This window comes from Primulina huaijiensis, chromosome 17 (assembly GCF_012295235.1).
Source record: "Primulina huaijiensis isolate GDHJ02 chromosome 17, ASM1229523v2, whole genome shotgun sequence".
Classification (NCBI taxonomy): Eukaryota; Viridiplantae; Streptophyta; class Magnoliopsida; order Lamiales; family Gesneriaceae; genus Primulina; species Primulina huaijiensis.
Window position 1 is genome coordinate 1,299,268 of NC_133322.1, and position 14,334 is coordinate 1,313,601.

The 14,334-nt window shown below is 36.9% G+C and overlaps 4 protein-coding genes and 1 long non-coding RNA gene across 5 annotated transcripts; 4 read left to right on the forward strand and 1 right to left on the reverse strand.

Annotated features, from left to right (window-relative positions):
• The first annotated feature begins 432 nt into the window (after positions 1 to 432).
• On the forward strand, positions 433 to 6,434 carry LOC140962771 (dynamin-related protein 5A). The gene is made up of 16 exons (XM_073421755.1): positions 433 to 789; positions 1,368 to 1,431; positions 1,557 to 1,661; positions 1,836 to 1,937; positions 2,136 to 2,186; positions 2,293 to 2,354; positions 2,484 to 2,574; positions 2,695 to 2,759; positions 3,474 to 3,668; positions 4,006 to 4,125; positions 4,342 to 4,412; positions 4,491 to 4,716; positions 5,213 to 5,263; positions 5,581 to 5,809; positions 5,901 to 6,040; positions 6,139 to 6,434. The coding sequence occupies exons 1-16, from the start codon at positions 661 to 663 to the stop codon at positions 6,265 to 6,267; spliced, it is 1,830 nt and encodes a 609-aa protein (XP_073277856.1). The 5' UTR covers positions 433 to 660; the 3' UTR covers positions 6,268 to 6,434.
• LOC140962772 (uncharacterized) lies at positions 4,870 to 5,210 on the reverse strand. The gene is made up of 2 exons (XR_012172614.1): positions 5,124 to 5,210; positions 4,870 to 5,045 (listed from the first exon to the last, which is right to left on the reverse strand). It is a non-coding gene; the product is annotated as an uncharacterized lncRNA (long non-coding RNA).
• Positions 6,435 to 7,127: 693 nt separating the features above from the next.
• Positions 7,128 to 9,475, forward strand: LOC140963261 (cytochrome b561 and DOMON domain-containing protein At3g61750). The gene is made up of 4 exons (XM_073422548.1): positions 7,128 to 7,455; positions 7,593 to 7,989; positions 8,154 to 8,449; positions 8,563 to 9,475. The coding sequence occupies exons 1-4, from the start codon at positions 7,222 to 7,224 to the stop codon at positions 8,836 to 8,838; spliced, it is 1,203 nt and encodes a 400-aa protein (XP_073278649.1). The 5' UTR covers positions 7,128 to 7,221; the 3' UTR covers positions 8,839 to 9,475.
• A 166-nt stretch (positions 9,476 to 9,641) lies between these two features.
• Positions 9,642 to 11,398, forward strand: LOC140963473 (putative RING-H2 finger protein ATL21A). Its single transcript, XM_073422815.1, has 2 exons — positions 9,642 to 10,699; positions 10,952 to 11,398. The coding sequence occupies exons 1-2, from the start codon at positions 10,030 to 10,032 to the stop codon at positions 11,374 to 11,376; spliced, it is 1,095 nt and encodes a 364-aa protein (XP_073278916.1). The 5' UTR covers positions 9,642 to 10,029; the 3' UTR covers positions 11,377 to 11,398.
• Positions 11,399 to 12,309: 911 nt separating this feature from the next.
• Positions 12,310 to 13,478, forward strand: LOC140963238 (putative RING-H2 finger protein ATL21A). Its single transcript, XM_073422526.1, has 2 exons — positions 12,310 to 12,928; positions 13,012 to 13,478. The coding sequence occupies exons 1-2, from the start codon at positions 12,310 to 12,312 to the stop codon at positions 13,476 to 13,478; spliced, it is 1,086 nt and encodes a 361-aa protein (XP_073278627.1).
• Positions 13,479 to 14,334: the final 856 nt, after the last annotated feature.

Genomic DNA, 14,334 nt, shown 5'->3' on the forward strand with positions numbered 1-14,334 from the left:
AGAGTATTCCACCAACAGACTACCTGAAATGTAACGTTGACGCAACAGTTTTTTCAAGCCACGGTCATGCGGGGATATGGTTGCGTCATTCGGAATGATCAAGGCGCTATGGTAGCAGCTATCCATTGGAGTTTTTCCGGGTTTATCAAATCCTTTGCTTGTGGAAGCATGGGTTATTCGGGAAGCACTCATTTTCGAATCCGATTCTCAAATTCTTATTAACTCCCAAAATACCGCAAGACAGAGATTTCTTTCTTGTTAGTAGAATTGTATAATCGAGCGATATTCAATCTTTTATCTCAACGATGAGTGAATCAGGTTAGCTAGTGTCACCGTAAGTCTGTAAATTTGTCAGGTCGAGATGGCTGGTTTCCCCATATCTTTCTTTATTTTCTGATGTACTTGTTGTTCATAATATTTTCTGTTAGTTTCGAAAAAAAGACCCGGTCCACCGACGTGCAGGCGGTTCGACCCTTAAACGCCCCAAAATCTTCCCCAATTCAAAAATCTCATCTTGTCCGTTCTCTCCCGAAATTTTCAGTACGAAATCGAGATCAAGCAGTAGCTACCGATTACAATCTCTTTCCCGAATATATATGATTTGAACTGTTTTGGTTGCTGTTATAAATCACGGATCTTTGACTAAGAACTGACTTGGAGATGGAAAATCTGATACAATTAGTCAACAGGCTTCAGAGAGCGTGCACGGCGCTTGGAGATCACGGGGAGGAGAGCGCGTTGCCTACGCTCTGGGACGCCTTACCTTCTATCGCCGTCGTCGGCGGTCAGGTATCTGATTCAGTTTCTTTACTTCTCGAATTTTTTTGCTCTTATGATTCTCTGTTATTCGATTTATTTGAGCTGACCTGCTGGATTTTTCTTCCTTCTCGTTTGTAATGTCTTCAGATAGCGTCAGTGTTCATTTAATCGATGATTGCTCTTTGCGCTTACGTGGATTGAAGTTTAGATCTGACTGAAAATTGTATCGATTTATATTTTTTTTCACTATTTCTTTTGCAAATGTTTGTTCTCTTTATCACTTGTTTTTGTCTTTATTTTTATTGATCAGTGGTATGCACCTATAAAAAATGATCAAGTTTTGTTGTACTCCTAAATAAGTCGTTTGATAATGCTACCTATTATCAAATATGTAAGAAATCTTTCATCGTGGGGGAAAGTTGGAAACTGGCTTAAATCTTGCTTCTTAAAGTTACAAATATTATCAAGTTTTGTGATCTCCACATTTTATAACTATGGATCGATAATATTTGCAGTTTTCTCAGCCAGTTACACTTCGATTTAATGCATTTCTTCTCTTAATCAGTAGCATTTTGTGGCAATTGATGCTGATGTTTTATGGTCTATAGAGTTCTGGGAAGTCCTCAGTACTTGAGAGCATTGTTGGAAAGGATTTCTTGCCTCGTGGATCGGGTAAATAGATTTTTTGTGCTATGGATGAACTACCCATATGCAATTGTTTGTTTTATTTTTTGTTTGTAAATTCCCTTCTTCTTTGACACATGGATGACTTAATATGGGATTAATTTAAATCACAGGAATTGTTACTCGACGTCCGCTTGTCCTTCAGCTTCATCGGCTGGACGAGGGTAGAGAGTATGCAGAGTTTGGACATCTTCCTAGGAAGAGATTCACTGATTTTGGTAAATTTTATGGGGGTCTCTTTTCATGTTAATTGAAATGGTACCTATGTTTCTATCATTATTTTTTTGTCAGTCGTGAATTCTCCCCAGTGTTAGCCTTCACTGCTTGCTTTTCAATATGTTTTTGTAGAGTGTTTCACATTGATTAGAATAGAAAATTTTTGGTCTCTCCAGCTGCTGTAAGAAAGGAGATTGCTGATGAGACTGATAGGGAGACAGGGCGTTCCAAACACATTTCTAGTGTTCCAATTTATCTTAGCATTTATTCCCCCAATGGTGAGTCAGAATGCTTCATTGTTCATTTCTCATTTCTGATAATTAATTTACTCATACGTGGTGATTTACCCCAATTTTAACTGATACCAACAGTTGTTGCAAATGAACTTTCTGAAATAAACCAAGTCTCAATTGCAAATGACACTTTTTATGTCTGTTGAGTACATAGTGATTGCATAATAACTTTGGTGATTGCAGTTGTGAATTTGACCTTGATCGATCTTCCCGGGCTTACAAAAGTGGCTGTCGGTGAGTTATTCCCTTAATTTATATTGTCAATTTGAACGTTTCGTTTTTTTTTGTCTCATTTTCTTATGAAAATAACCAAAATGATTGATATACTGGTTTAATATAGAGGGTCAATCGGACAGCATAGTAACGGACATTGAAAACATGGTGCGATCTTATATTGAGAAGGTATTGCTTTTAGTCTTTTCTCTCTTTAATTTTGTTTTTATTTTTCCAGTAAATTGGAAGAACCAAATGCTTTAGTTTTTCCAAAGCAGTATGTAAATTTAATATTCAAATTGAAATGATACTTTGCAGCCCAATTGTATTATATTGGCAGTTTCTCCTGCCAACCAAGATCTTGCCACATCGGATGCAATAAAAGTTTCTCGCGAGGTAGATCCAAAAGGTATATTTTAGAAACTGTTTATCCATGTAGAATCGTGTTCAAGTTTGTTGTTTTCATTTTGGTTACCATGTTATTCTTTTTCATATTTAGTATTCTGAGTTTATGATGGTCTTATTTCAGGAGAAAGAACTTTTGGAGTTCTGACAAAGATTGATCTCATGGATAAGGGTACTGATGCTGTAGATGTAAGTTTGACAACTGTAGATCGATGACTTGGTGATTCTCCTACAGAATCGAAACAATTTTTTTCCTAGTGTTGTGTTGAATCGTTCTTGAGTTAGAGATCTCCCTTTGTGAATCTTGATGTCCTTGCAAGTAGGAATTTGCACAACCCTTGATTCAGTGCAATTTTGTGTTGCAGCTTCGTGTATTTTTTTTTGTCAGGATAGAAAACAATCTCATAGCTGCCTACTTCAGCTTGATTCCTAGCGGACACCTCTGAGCTTGAAATAAAGATCACATGCTCTTTAAGTGTATTTTAGATGTTCACAAACCAGAGTTTCATTAAGATCATCTTACAAAGCATGACAATAGTGACAAACATTAATTATGACGATTCAGGTGCTTGTTTTATTACTTTCTCGTGTGCCACTCAGAACTTATCTTCATCTGTAAGTTCTTCGCTGATTATTGATTGTACTCATTAATCATTGTCTTGGTGCCTTTTATATGTTAACATGAAGGATCCTTCTGTTGTATTTGTGTTACTGGTAGTTTCTGCTTGGAATTCATGTCCCTGGGTATTTGACTTTAAGTTCCCATTGCCTGTTTAATTTTTTTCCTGTTGATGTTTGAATCTTTGACTGATGTGAATGATTTTTTAGAAGGATTTTCCTTTTTGAAAGAATGTGGTGGTTTTTAGAAGGATTTTCCTATTTAGGGTTCTTTTGGCTTCTCAGATCTTGGAAGGAAGAGCTTACAAGCTGCAATTCCCCTGGATAGGGGTTGTTAATCGCTCTCAACAAGACATCAACAAAAACGTGGACATGATTGCTGCTAGACGTAGAGAGCGGGAGTATTTTGCTCAAACCCCAGAATATAAACATCTTGCTCCCAGGATGGGTTCTGAGCATCTTGGGAAAGTTCTATCCAAAGTAAGTAAATGTTATCTTCCTCGGCAGCTTGCTAAGCATATTTTGTTAAAGGATAGACCTCTTATAGAAAATGCAAAATTCCAATTTTTTTGAAGAATAATTATGTGAGACTGAAATGAAAACTTTTGCCGAAAGAATATGTCAAAGGACATGTTGACAAATTTCTGGCCAACAGAGCTGAAGTAACATTGAACTGTTGGATGTTTTTGACTAATCGACTCTAGATCTGGAGCTGTACAAGTTATTTTTGTAAATTGTGTTCTTATATTCTGATTTCATTTGAAGTTGACTTGCTGCAATTATTTTTGTAATTTTCCAATTTGTCTCCATGTTCTAGCATTTGGAATCTGTTATCAAATCTCGAATTCCAGGCCTTCAGTCCCTTATCAACAAAACAATTATTGAGCTTGAATCTGAGTTGAGTCGTCTTGGAAAGCCCATTGCTACTGATGCCGGAGTAAGTAATTTTTTCCACTTTACCTTTTAAAAAATTGTCCATGGCCAGTCATCTGCTAGTTTTAGAATTTTGTCTCATCTCCTCGACCAAAACTTGTTTGCTTAAGTGTTTCCATTATTTGTGCTTTTTGCAAATTAAGGATGTAATGCATACTTGAGAAATTCATGCTTGCTTCATGAAATACATTTTGATTTTAACCCCTGATTATCAATGCAGGGAAAGTTGTACATGATAATGGAAATCTGCCGTGCATTTGATGGAATATTTAAGGAACATCTAGATGGGATGTATGCATTCTTTATTTTGTAACCTTTATTCAAGTTATATTCCGTTGTTATTATCTCTGTTCTCACTTGAATTTACAGTCGACCAGGTGGTGATAAAATATACAATGTGTTTGATAACCAGCTACCGGCTGCATTGAAACGCTTGCAATTTGACAAGCATCTAGCGATGGAAAATGTACGGAAACTAATAACTGAAGCTGATGGGTATCAACCTCATCTTATAGCTCCTGAACAGGGTTATCGTCGTCTCATAGAAACTGCGTTGCTTACCATCAAAGGTCCTGCTGAGGCAGCTGTTGATGCGGTATTGATTTGAATTTCTGTTTAACATCACTATAACAAAAATGATATTGACGTGTGTTGTTTTGGGCTTGCTTCATAAATAATTTGACTACTAAGTAAAACTCAGGACCCATGATGTAAAGAAACAGATTGAAGAGCACAATTGATTTTTAAAAAAATTATCGTGTAAATACCTATTATTTGAAACGGGTCCTGGATGTCTTGTGTAAAAAAATGATTATTTTAGTTATACGAGAATTATTTTGTCTTGATTTCATTAGTTTTGTTATTGGTAGGCCGCAATTCTGGAGCTAAGCTTTGACTTAGAAGTCCTGACCCTAGGCTTTCTTTCTGAGAGACCTCTGTGGGTTATGGTTGTGTTATATTTATGTTCTTGAAAATGAAAAAATAATGCCTTTGGCATCTTACTGCAAAGAGAGTCTTGTGGACTAGCTTTGATGATTTTGCTCATTGTGAGGCGTATCAGTTTCATAACGTTGATCCTCTCTCTCTCTCAGGTTCATGGACTACTGAAAGAATTAGTGCAAAAGTCAATGAGCGAGACTATGGTAAGTTTCTAGATTCTTTTTTAGCATCATTCATATATTTGCTTTGCTTTACATCTTATAAGTTGACAGGACTCCTAATTTGAAAATTTTATTTCCATCTTATATTCATTTTCCTTAGCTCTTCTGAATGAGAAACAGTCAATAAGGATTGTTGAATCACAATTTTCTACCTTCTCCCGTCCCCTTAAAACGCATGGACACCGGACGACTCTGATGGAATACATATTATGTAAAAACTAGTCGAAAATATAATACTTGAAAGTTGAAATATCATTCGCAATTGAGAACTTGACGAATAACGCGTCTACTGCTTCCAGGAGCTGAAGCAATACCCCTCTCTCAGGGTTGAGGTTGGGAATGCTGCTGTTGAATCATTAGACAGATTGAAGGAAGAAAGCAAGAAGGCAACTTTACAGCTAGTAGAGATGGAATGCAGTTACTTAACCGTTGATTTTTTCCGGAAGCTTCCTCAAGATGTTGAGAAGGGTGGTAATCCAACTCATTCCATTTTTGATAGATACAATGACTTGTATCTTCGACGAATTGGTGGGTCTACAGTTGTGTCTCTATCATCTTATTATATTTTAATTTCATTGCTAATTTATTTAATTTCATACTGTGCCATTTTCTTATACAGGATCAACCGTGTTGTCTTATGTAAATATGGTCTGTGCCAGTCTGAGGAACTCCATTCCCAAGTCTATCGTCTATTGTCAAGTCCGCGAGGCAAAGCGCAGTCTACTCGATCATTTCTTCACTGAATTGGGCAAGAAAGAGGTATTATGTTCTTGTTTAGCCAGCACTTGGAGGGGATATGTCTTCGAAAATTTATGTTATATATTTATTTTATAAATGTACTATAATTTTGCTTACAGGGGAGACAGTTGGGCGCACTGTTGGACGAGGATCCTGCAATTATGCAGAGGCGTATTTCTCTTGCAAAGAGACTTGAGTTATATAGAAACGCTCAAGCGGAGATCGATTCAGTTGCCTGGTCAAAATAGAAGTTGATGTCTATCTTCCCCGTCATGTATTATGTCCCTGTTTTCTTTGTTTTGGTTTCTTTACTTACAACAAAAAGAGGTTTAGTTATATGAGAGCTTTTTCATTCTGTGTATGACCTCATTTTTTGTACTACTACTGAAGGTTGGTCCCTTCACATTCTGCACCACTATTGCCTCCATTTTGATTTCGTAGTATATTGAGCCTAAAACCCTGTGAAACTGAGATTAACACGTACCACCAGTTTATACCTTAAAGTTTGTATCGGATCTGCATCTGTGACTCATGTGAATTTCGCTTAAATGTACTCGCAACATACTGATGGACACACTTGATCGATTTTCGCATTGACCATCCATCGAAGCTTCACGAGCATATAACGGAGGGAGTATCACTTGCTGATGCAACGATAGTGTTATTCACCGTTAAGGGGATTCTGGCGACACCAAGAAATTAATTATAGAAATTGTAAAAATGTCACTGAAAAAAAATGGTGACTGTATCATTCGTTATTACTATTTATTTATCTTAAAGGAGAGGTCAAGAAATGTGTTCAAGAATCAAATGATTGTCATCACGGTGACAGATTAACCTCAAAATCCTCATAGTTAACCAATATTCACGCAATAACTTGTACAAATTATGATTTTCTTTATAATTTATCTTCATTTTATCGTAATCAAAAGTTGGTCATGACAGAGACAAACGGTTGGAATGTTTGTGTATCTTCGGTTGAAGGATTTGGCGGGAATGATGATGATCACCCGCCACCTCCAATCACCATGCTCAGCCCCACCACCACCATCCACCTTGTATTAATCTTCCATTTCAAGGAACTTTTTAACCAAAAAAACCTTTTTTTCCTAACAACCCTCGTTCAGATTCTCTCTTTATTATCTCCTCGACCCTCTTCTATATGATACTTAGAGCATTCATGAATCTTTCTTGTTCTACCAATGGAGCAAAGGGTATTATTCAGGCTATCACAGCCATTGAAATGGGCCTCTTTATTCATGATTTTATTAGTTAGTTTCATTCAATTACAGAGTCTTGTGGTGGAAGGAGCTATCTTGGATGACGATTCCTCTAAGGTGCTGTGTGACATGGATCTCAGTTCCTTTCTTCCTCTGCCATACGGTAGTCTGCCCAATATGGCTTGCAAACCACTGTGGAATTCTTATGTGCTTAGGGTAATACATTCATGCGCATTGTATAGATTAATCTTACCGTAAATAGAAGTAATTTAACAAGGAGCATTAAAATTTGTTCTTTTTTCGGAAATAAATAAATGAACATGTTATATAAAAGCTTGCTTTCCCATTTGCAGTATTCTCAATCCAAGAACAATGTGATCACTATAGTTTTATCAAGCATTTACACTGGCGGATGGGTGGGGATGGGCTTTTCAAAGGATGGAATGATGCTCAATGCTAGCTGTATGGTTGGATGGATAACAACAGAAGGGCGTGGAAGAATAAAACAGTATCATGTACGGGGATTTACCCCCTCAGAAATTAAACCCGATGAAGGCCAACTGCCATTGACCAGTGTTCCGCCCTACATCGCACTTAATGGTGCGACAATATACTTGGCATTCCAGTTGAAGTACAACAAAACTCTCAAAACCCAACCTGTTTTGCTGGCTTTCAGCACGAGATATCCTCACCACCTCCACCTTCCGATCCACGAGGACAAGACGACCATATCATTCGATTTCTCATCAGGTAGGTCTGTTTTTACTCCTTTCTTGCCTATCTGTGGACTGACTGTATCGATGTATCACGTTTTGATCCCACATATGCATCGCACAAATTAGTTTGTGAAATATGCTCCCAACACTATCCATTTTCAAGTTATTGACATCTATGTCAGAAACCTTTGCTTACAGGTGATGCAGATTCCATTGTTGATGTATCATCTAACTTTATCAAAGATAAGAGAACACACGGCATATTGAGTCTAATGGGATGGGGTCTATTACTCCCTTTTGGAGCAGTTTTTGCTAGATATCTCAAGCATAAAGATCCTTTATGGTATTATCTTCATGTGGTAATTCAGTTCGCAGGATTCTTATTTGGTGTGGCAGCATTGGCTGTTGGATTAGCCCTCGACAAGAAGCTGCATGCTTCCATCCCAACACATAAAGGCATTGGAGTTTTTGTTTTCTTGCTCACGGTTCTCCAGGTTCAGTCCCATCTATTAACTTAAAATTTTTTGTTAGTAGTTCATCCTTCTGTGGAAGCTATCTTTTCATAGGTTATCTTAGAAGCTGATACAGTACTGAAATTTGAAAACAGGTTCTTGCATTTTTTTCACGGCCCAGTAGAGATAGCAAGTACCGGAAGTACTGGAATTGGTACCACAACTGGCTTGGGAGAATTTGCCTGTTCTTCGGAGCAGTGAATGTGGTTGTGGGGATACATCTTGCTGGAGCAGGGGCAGCGTGGAAAATTGGCTATGGACTTCTGGTCGGTGCACTGTTGATCATATGTATCGTTCTTGAAACATTGCTAAGGATTAAATGGTTACAGGAACGTGACATCCCTCCGGCCCTTTCTACGAATTCACTATAGCGAAAAGGGTCATCACTGCATGCAATATATAGCAGGCTCTCCAACTTCCATAGTCTTTTAAATATGCAAATCTGATCGCTAATATCTGAAAAACGAGGCTGCAAGATCATTATGTGACAGAAGTACTGTGTAGGTTTGGATATGGTTGGAGCATTCAGGCCGGGATTCAAAGAAGGTCGACTCTCCCTTCCTGCAAAGCATTAGAGACTACCCCAGTCCCCCTCAATAAGAATGCTTCCTTCTCAAGCAAGGAGTGAAGAAGGGACAAAAGTTCTTCAAAAGAAATTTCCTCTTATTGTTTCACATAGTTGATATATGTCCATATGTTTGATATGACCTACTGTGATGTCTTGATTTTGTGAGCATGATATATTGCAGAGAGAAGCACTAAATTTGTGAACATTTCTTGAAAAGAAAGTAAGAAAATGAAAAAATAAAAAATAAACTCCACTCCTAAAAGAAAAAAGGTCAGATTAATTGGATCCCAAGCATCCAAGTTTTCCATTTGTCCTTTTTCTCCTAAAAAAATAAAAGCTCGTTTAGGTTGTATTTGGATGTAATTATTTGGATTTGTGGGCAGATTTGCATGGATTTTAAATGACTACTATTGATAGTGGATTTGAAATTTAAGGAAAACATATATACTTGGGTAATACAAGGAATTTCGAATATTTTTTTATAATTTTTGCTAAATTGATACAATATATTTGAAATATGAATTTGATTTCAGTTTCTGCAATCCAGACATGCAACCTTAAATCATTCCATCTGATAATGAAATCATCTTTGTTCTTTCTAAAAATACATAAAAATAATATTCCATAAAATACCTTAAAAAAGGAATTCAAGTACCTATGTGTTCAAACTTCAAACTAGTGCAATTGAATTAAAACCAGTAGAATCGACATAAAATTATTATAACAAATAACCCACAAATAAAACTGAGGTAGGATAAGTTATGTCTCTTTCTATATTGCTTACTGCTCATCCATTTTCACGCAATAATCACTTTTAAATTAATCCCAAATAGTAATATTGTATTTATGTGGAATAATCAAACATTGTTAAGTAGGTCCACAGAGCATTTTTGTAGCATTTCAAATCTGACTTTTTATTCAGTATGTATATAATTCAGTTTACTATATCTTGGCCTAATATAGAGCAAAACCACAGCTAGTTCTTTCTCAACTTATGGACCTTTTCAAAATTCTATCTTTTGCTTTCTTGCTCTTTCTTGAAATTCATGCAAGAAATGATTGTTCAACTGCTTTCTGTGCAAACAATCCGTTTGAAGTACGTTTCCCATTTCAATTATTCGGCCAACAACAGCAGAACTGCAGCTATCCTGGCTTTAACTTGAGTTGTGGGAGCCGGGGGGAGAAGGCCGTGCTAAGTCTCCCTTATTCCGGAGATTTTTGGGTTCGAGATATCAACTACCTAACGCAACAAATCAAACTATATGACCCGAATGGATGCCTTCCAAGACGGCTTATTAGCTTAAATCTTTCATCTTCACCTTTTATGGCTGGATACTACAAGAACTACACAATCCTTAGCTGCCCTCCAGAGTTTGCAAGGAACAGCTTCAAGCCAGTAGATTGCCTTAGCACGCATGATTCATTGGTTTTGGCCACTTCTTCAATGAATCTTGCTAGAGGCTTGAATATGTGCAGTACTATTGGTATGTATACAATCCCGGTTCCATGGCCAGACGACGGAGGGCACACTTCTGATCTAAATGGGGATCTACGGTTAATGTGGAATGAACCAAACTGCTTGGGTTGTGAATCAAGAGGCGATGCTTGTGGATTTGAGAACAGCACAAGTGACCAGATTTTGTGTTTCAGTAATCCAAGAAGAGGTATGCTTTTTATATTTTTCACGATCTTTTGAGGACACATTAATCAAGATAAGAAGATTCACATAGCTCAAGTGACATTCTGACTTTTTGATTGGGTCATGATATTCATGTCCATTGTGGTAATCTATATTATAAAGTCAAATTTTTAGAATGACGAGTGCCACCAGACATATATTATAAAGTCAAAATTTTAAAATAACGTCAACTCTATATGAAAGCTATATTTTTTATGACACTGGTTTTAATCCACAGGCAAATCTCGGGGTCTCAAAATCTTCAAAATCGTTGTGCTTTCAGTAGTTATACCGGCCATTTTTTGCTCGATTTGCATATCATGCTTCATATTTATTCTCGAAAGAAGACACACCAGTAGTCCTGAAAATGCTGTAGCCCCGGTTGAACCGGCTCAGGATGCCACTGCTATATCAGGACTAGATGATTCGACCATCGAATCATACTCAAAAGTCGTTCTGGGTGAGAGCAGACGCATTCCAGGGCCCAATGGCGCCACATGTCCCATATGTTTATCAGATTACCATCCAAAAGACACGATCAGATGCATACCTCTGTGTGAGCATTGCTTCCATTCGGAATGCATTGATGAGTGGCTAAGGAGACACGGGACTTGCCCGGTTTGCCGGAATTCGCCTTCCCCTACTCGTGGTGCCAATAGGTGAAAAATTAAAATCGTTATCTCATGTAGGTTAATGGACCATCATGGTATAAAAAATTACAACTAGTGGTAACAATGTAAGTTAAATCTTTCATAGTACACAGTAGCTCAACTACGCTAGTGCCACGTTTCAATCATTACAAGGAACCTAATATATAGGACGATGCCAGCAATTATGGTTCCCCAATATCTTGGTTTTTTTAGTTCAATGAAGGCTTGTTTTTTCTTGTAAAAAAATGAATTATGTAAAATGAAAATCATCATTCTTTTGTACAGACCGCAGATGCAGCTACAACTTTATTTCATCAATGGATTTTCATATAATTTATATCCAATAATTAGTCAATAAACAGAATAAACCAGTCCTTCGCAACATATTATGAATCCTCATCTCTGATATCAAATGAATGAAGAGGTTGACCGATTTGAGTCTCATACAGGAAAGACCAGCCTGCCAAAAATCTCTTGGTTCCAGATGAGAAAAAGGTTAAGGAATCATCTTGAAATATCACTTTAATTCCCATGCAATCATTTTTCTAAGGAAAAAAAGAACAGAAACTTGCCCATTTATAGATTCTCAACTATCTAGTGTTCACAATGTCTTTGTATATTTTTGCTTTTGTAGATCATTTATTCTGATGACTAAACTAATCTGGTTATTAAATCAGATATCAGATCATGTTTTTTATCTATTCAATTGGCATTCAAGTAATCAACATATCAAATTCTTAATATATAAGTTCATCATTGGTCATTACCATAAACAGCCAGTGTTTATGATAAACGAGAGCCGATCGAGAGATCTTTCAACATACATGGTCTTTTTATACTATTTGTTAACCTTGGATGCTCCGAGCATCTTACAGTTGTTTTTTTTTTTTTGGGTTCCTGGAGTATAAAGGTAAGCATAAATATCTGAGGTTTCACTATTTTTGACATGGAATTTAATTTTAAACTTGTCTTATTTATTTTCTTCAATTTCTCTCATGTTGTTCATATGGGAATTTCTTGTCCAATTTCTCTCTGTGGCAACAGCCCAATAGCCATAAGATATCCTTTTATATTACAAAACCTTACTCCAACGAATGATTGCATATATATCAAACTGACTTGCAATATTCCCCTAAACACGATATTTCTAAATCTTCCTTACTATGGAGATTTCGTCGTGCAAAACATCGACTACGTCGCAGGATACATCAAACTCCAAGATCCTGGGAATTGCTTGATGAAAAGGTTATTAAACTTGAATGTTTCATCTGCGTACATTAAAGCCAAACCTCACTTTAACTACACGTTTTACATCTGTCCTTCCGGTATGGGGGCCCGCTTCAATCCAATTAGCTGCCTAAGCAACTCGACAAACACGGCGATAGCTACTCGTGAATTACCTCAAGAAATCATGGAAAAGTTTGGATGCAAGGCTATCAGGAGGTGGATAATACCACTTTTCTTATCAGGGCAGCTTAAGATCGAAGAAATTTACTCTGATATTTCCTTGATTCTGTCATGGAATGCTACTGTCTGCAAAGATTGTCAAGAAAACCAAGATAATGGTAAGAAATCTTCTCAAATACTAGTAATTTGCTGTACTTTTATGACTTTGATCGAAAAGATATTATTGAACATACTTTTTTAGGTAGATTTGCAAGTAAGCTCTCAGCAAAGATCATTGCTATAATCTTCAGTACACCAGCCGCTATAGTGATGGCCTTAAGCTGCTGCTCGGGATTCTGCTTCCATTTACTGAGAATGATAAAGAGACAACACCAAGCCGATGAAACGGCATTGCCCTCTTTATCTTCCCCCCCTCAGTCGACTGAAGCTGCTGCAATGCAGCCACTCCCTGCCTGCGAAAACATCGGCCTGGATGAGTCAAGAATCGATGCCTGCACAGAAAAAGTTGTTTTTGATGAAAGTGGGAGTATTTTTAGTGGTAACAATAATTGTTGTGCAATATGTTTGGAAAATTATAGTCACAAAGAGACAATTAGGCTTATAACTAAGTGTGAGCATTACTTTCATGCTGTATGCGTCGAGAAATGGTTGCAAAAAAATGGGACTTGTCCTGTTTGTAGGACATGTCTGTGTGTTAGGTCTTTGTAATATAGTTTTTTATGATTCAAGAAATAAATTTGATTCAATATAAGCTGACGTATCGGAAAAATGAATATTGATTAGTCTGTAATTTATTCGTGCTGGGGACAAGATTTACCTCTTCGAGTTTCTTCTGAGGCTAAACTCAACACTTAATTCAATGCCATGGAATACACTTTGTATCGGGTTTATTAAATCTCAAATTGCTTCATAGGGAAAACATATATTGATATGCTTGCAGACACCCCTTTGGATTCTTTTTTGCACTACAGATTGTTCTAAATATTTATTTTTGGTTCCCATTTAACTTAGTAGAATCCAAACTATTTGGCAAACACTTGTGTACTGAAAGCAATGTTTTTGATGAATTCTGCTTTCCTTCTCAGATTTTCCACGAAAAATTTCTAATTTGGGAATCCCTAATATCTCCTGTGTTTTTTTTTTCAGTAGTCTAATCAAGAATCACTGTCCGAACTCTTATTGGGGAAAGATGATTTTGGAATTCACTATCCTTTCAAATTAGAAGCACAGAGGACTCGAAGCTGTGAATATACTAAACTAAAAATCTCATTCTAAATCTTCCCTTTTCCAGGAGATTTTCTTGTACAGTAAACTGAATATGATTCGTTGGCCATATAACTCCAGATCCGAACAACATGCTTCAGTCCCCACCTTCTGTATACAAAAATTATAAGAATGATGACTACTTTAACACGCGACGTCTAACTCGAACAATATCAACGGAACTGTACTAGTAGTTCTTCATGAATGTCGTTTCAATTTCCAGTTGCTTGATATGTCTCGAAATTATATATCTCCATAAAGAAAATGTGATGCGGATAAATCTGTGTAACCTTTGTTTCCG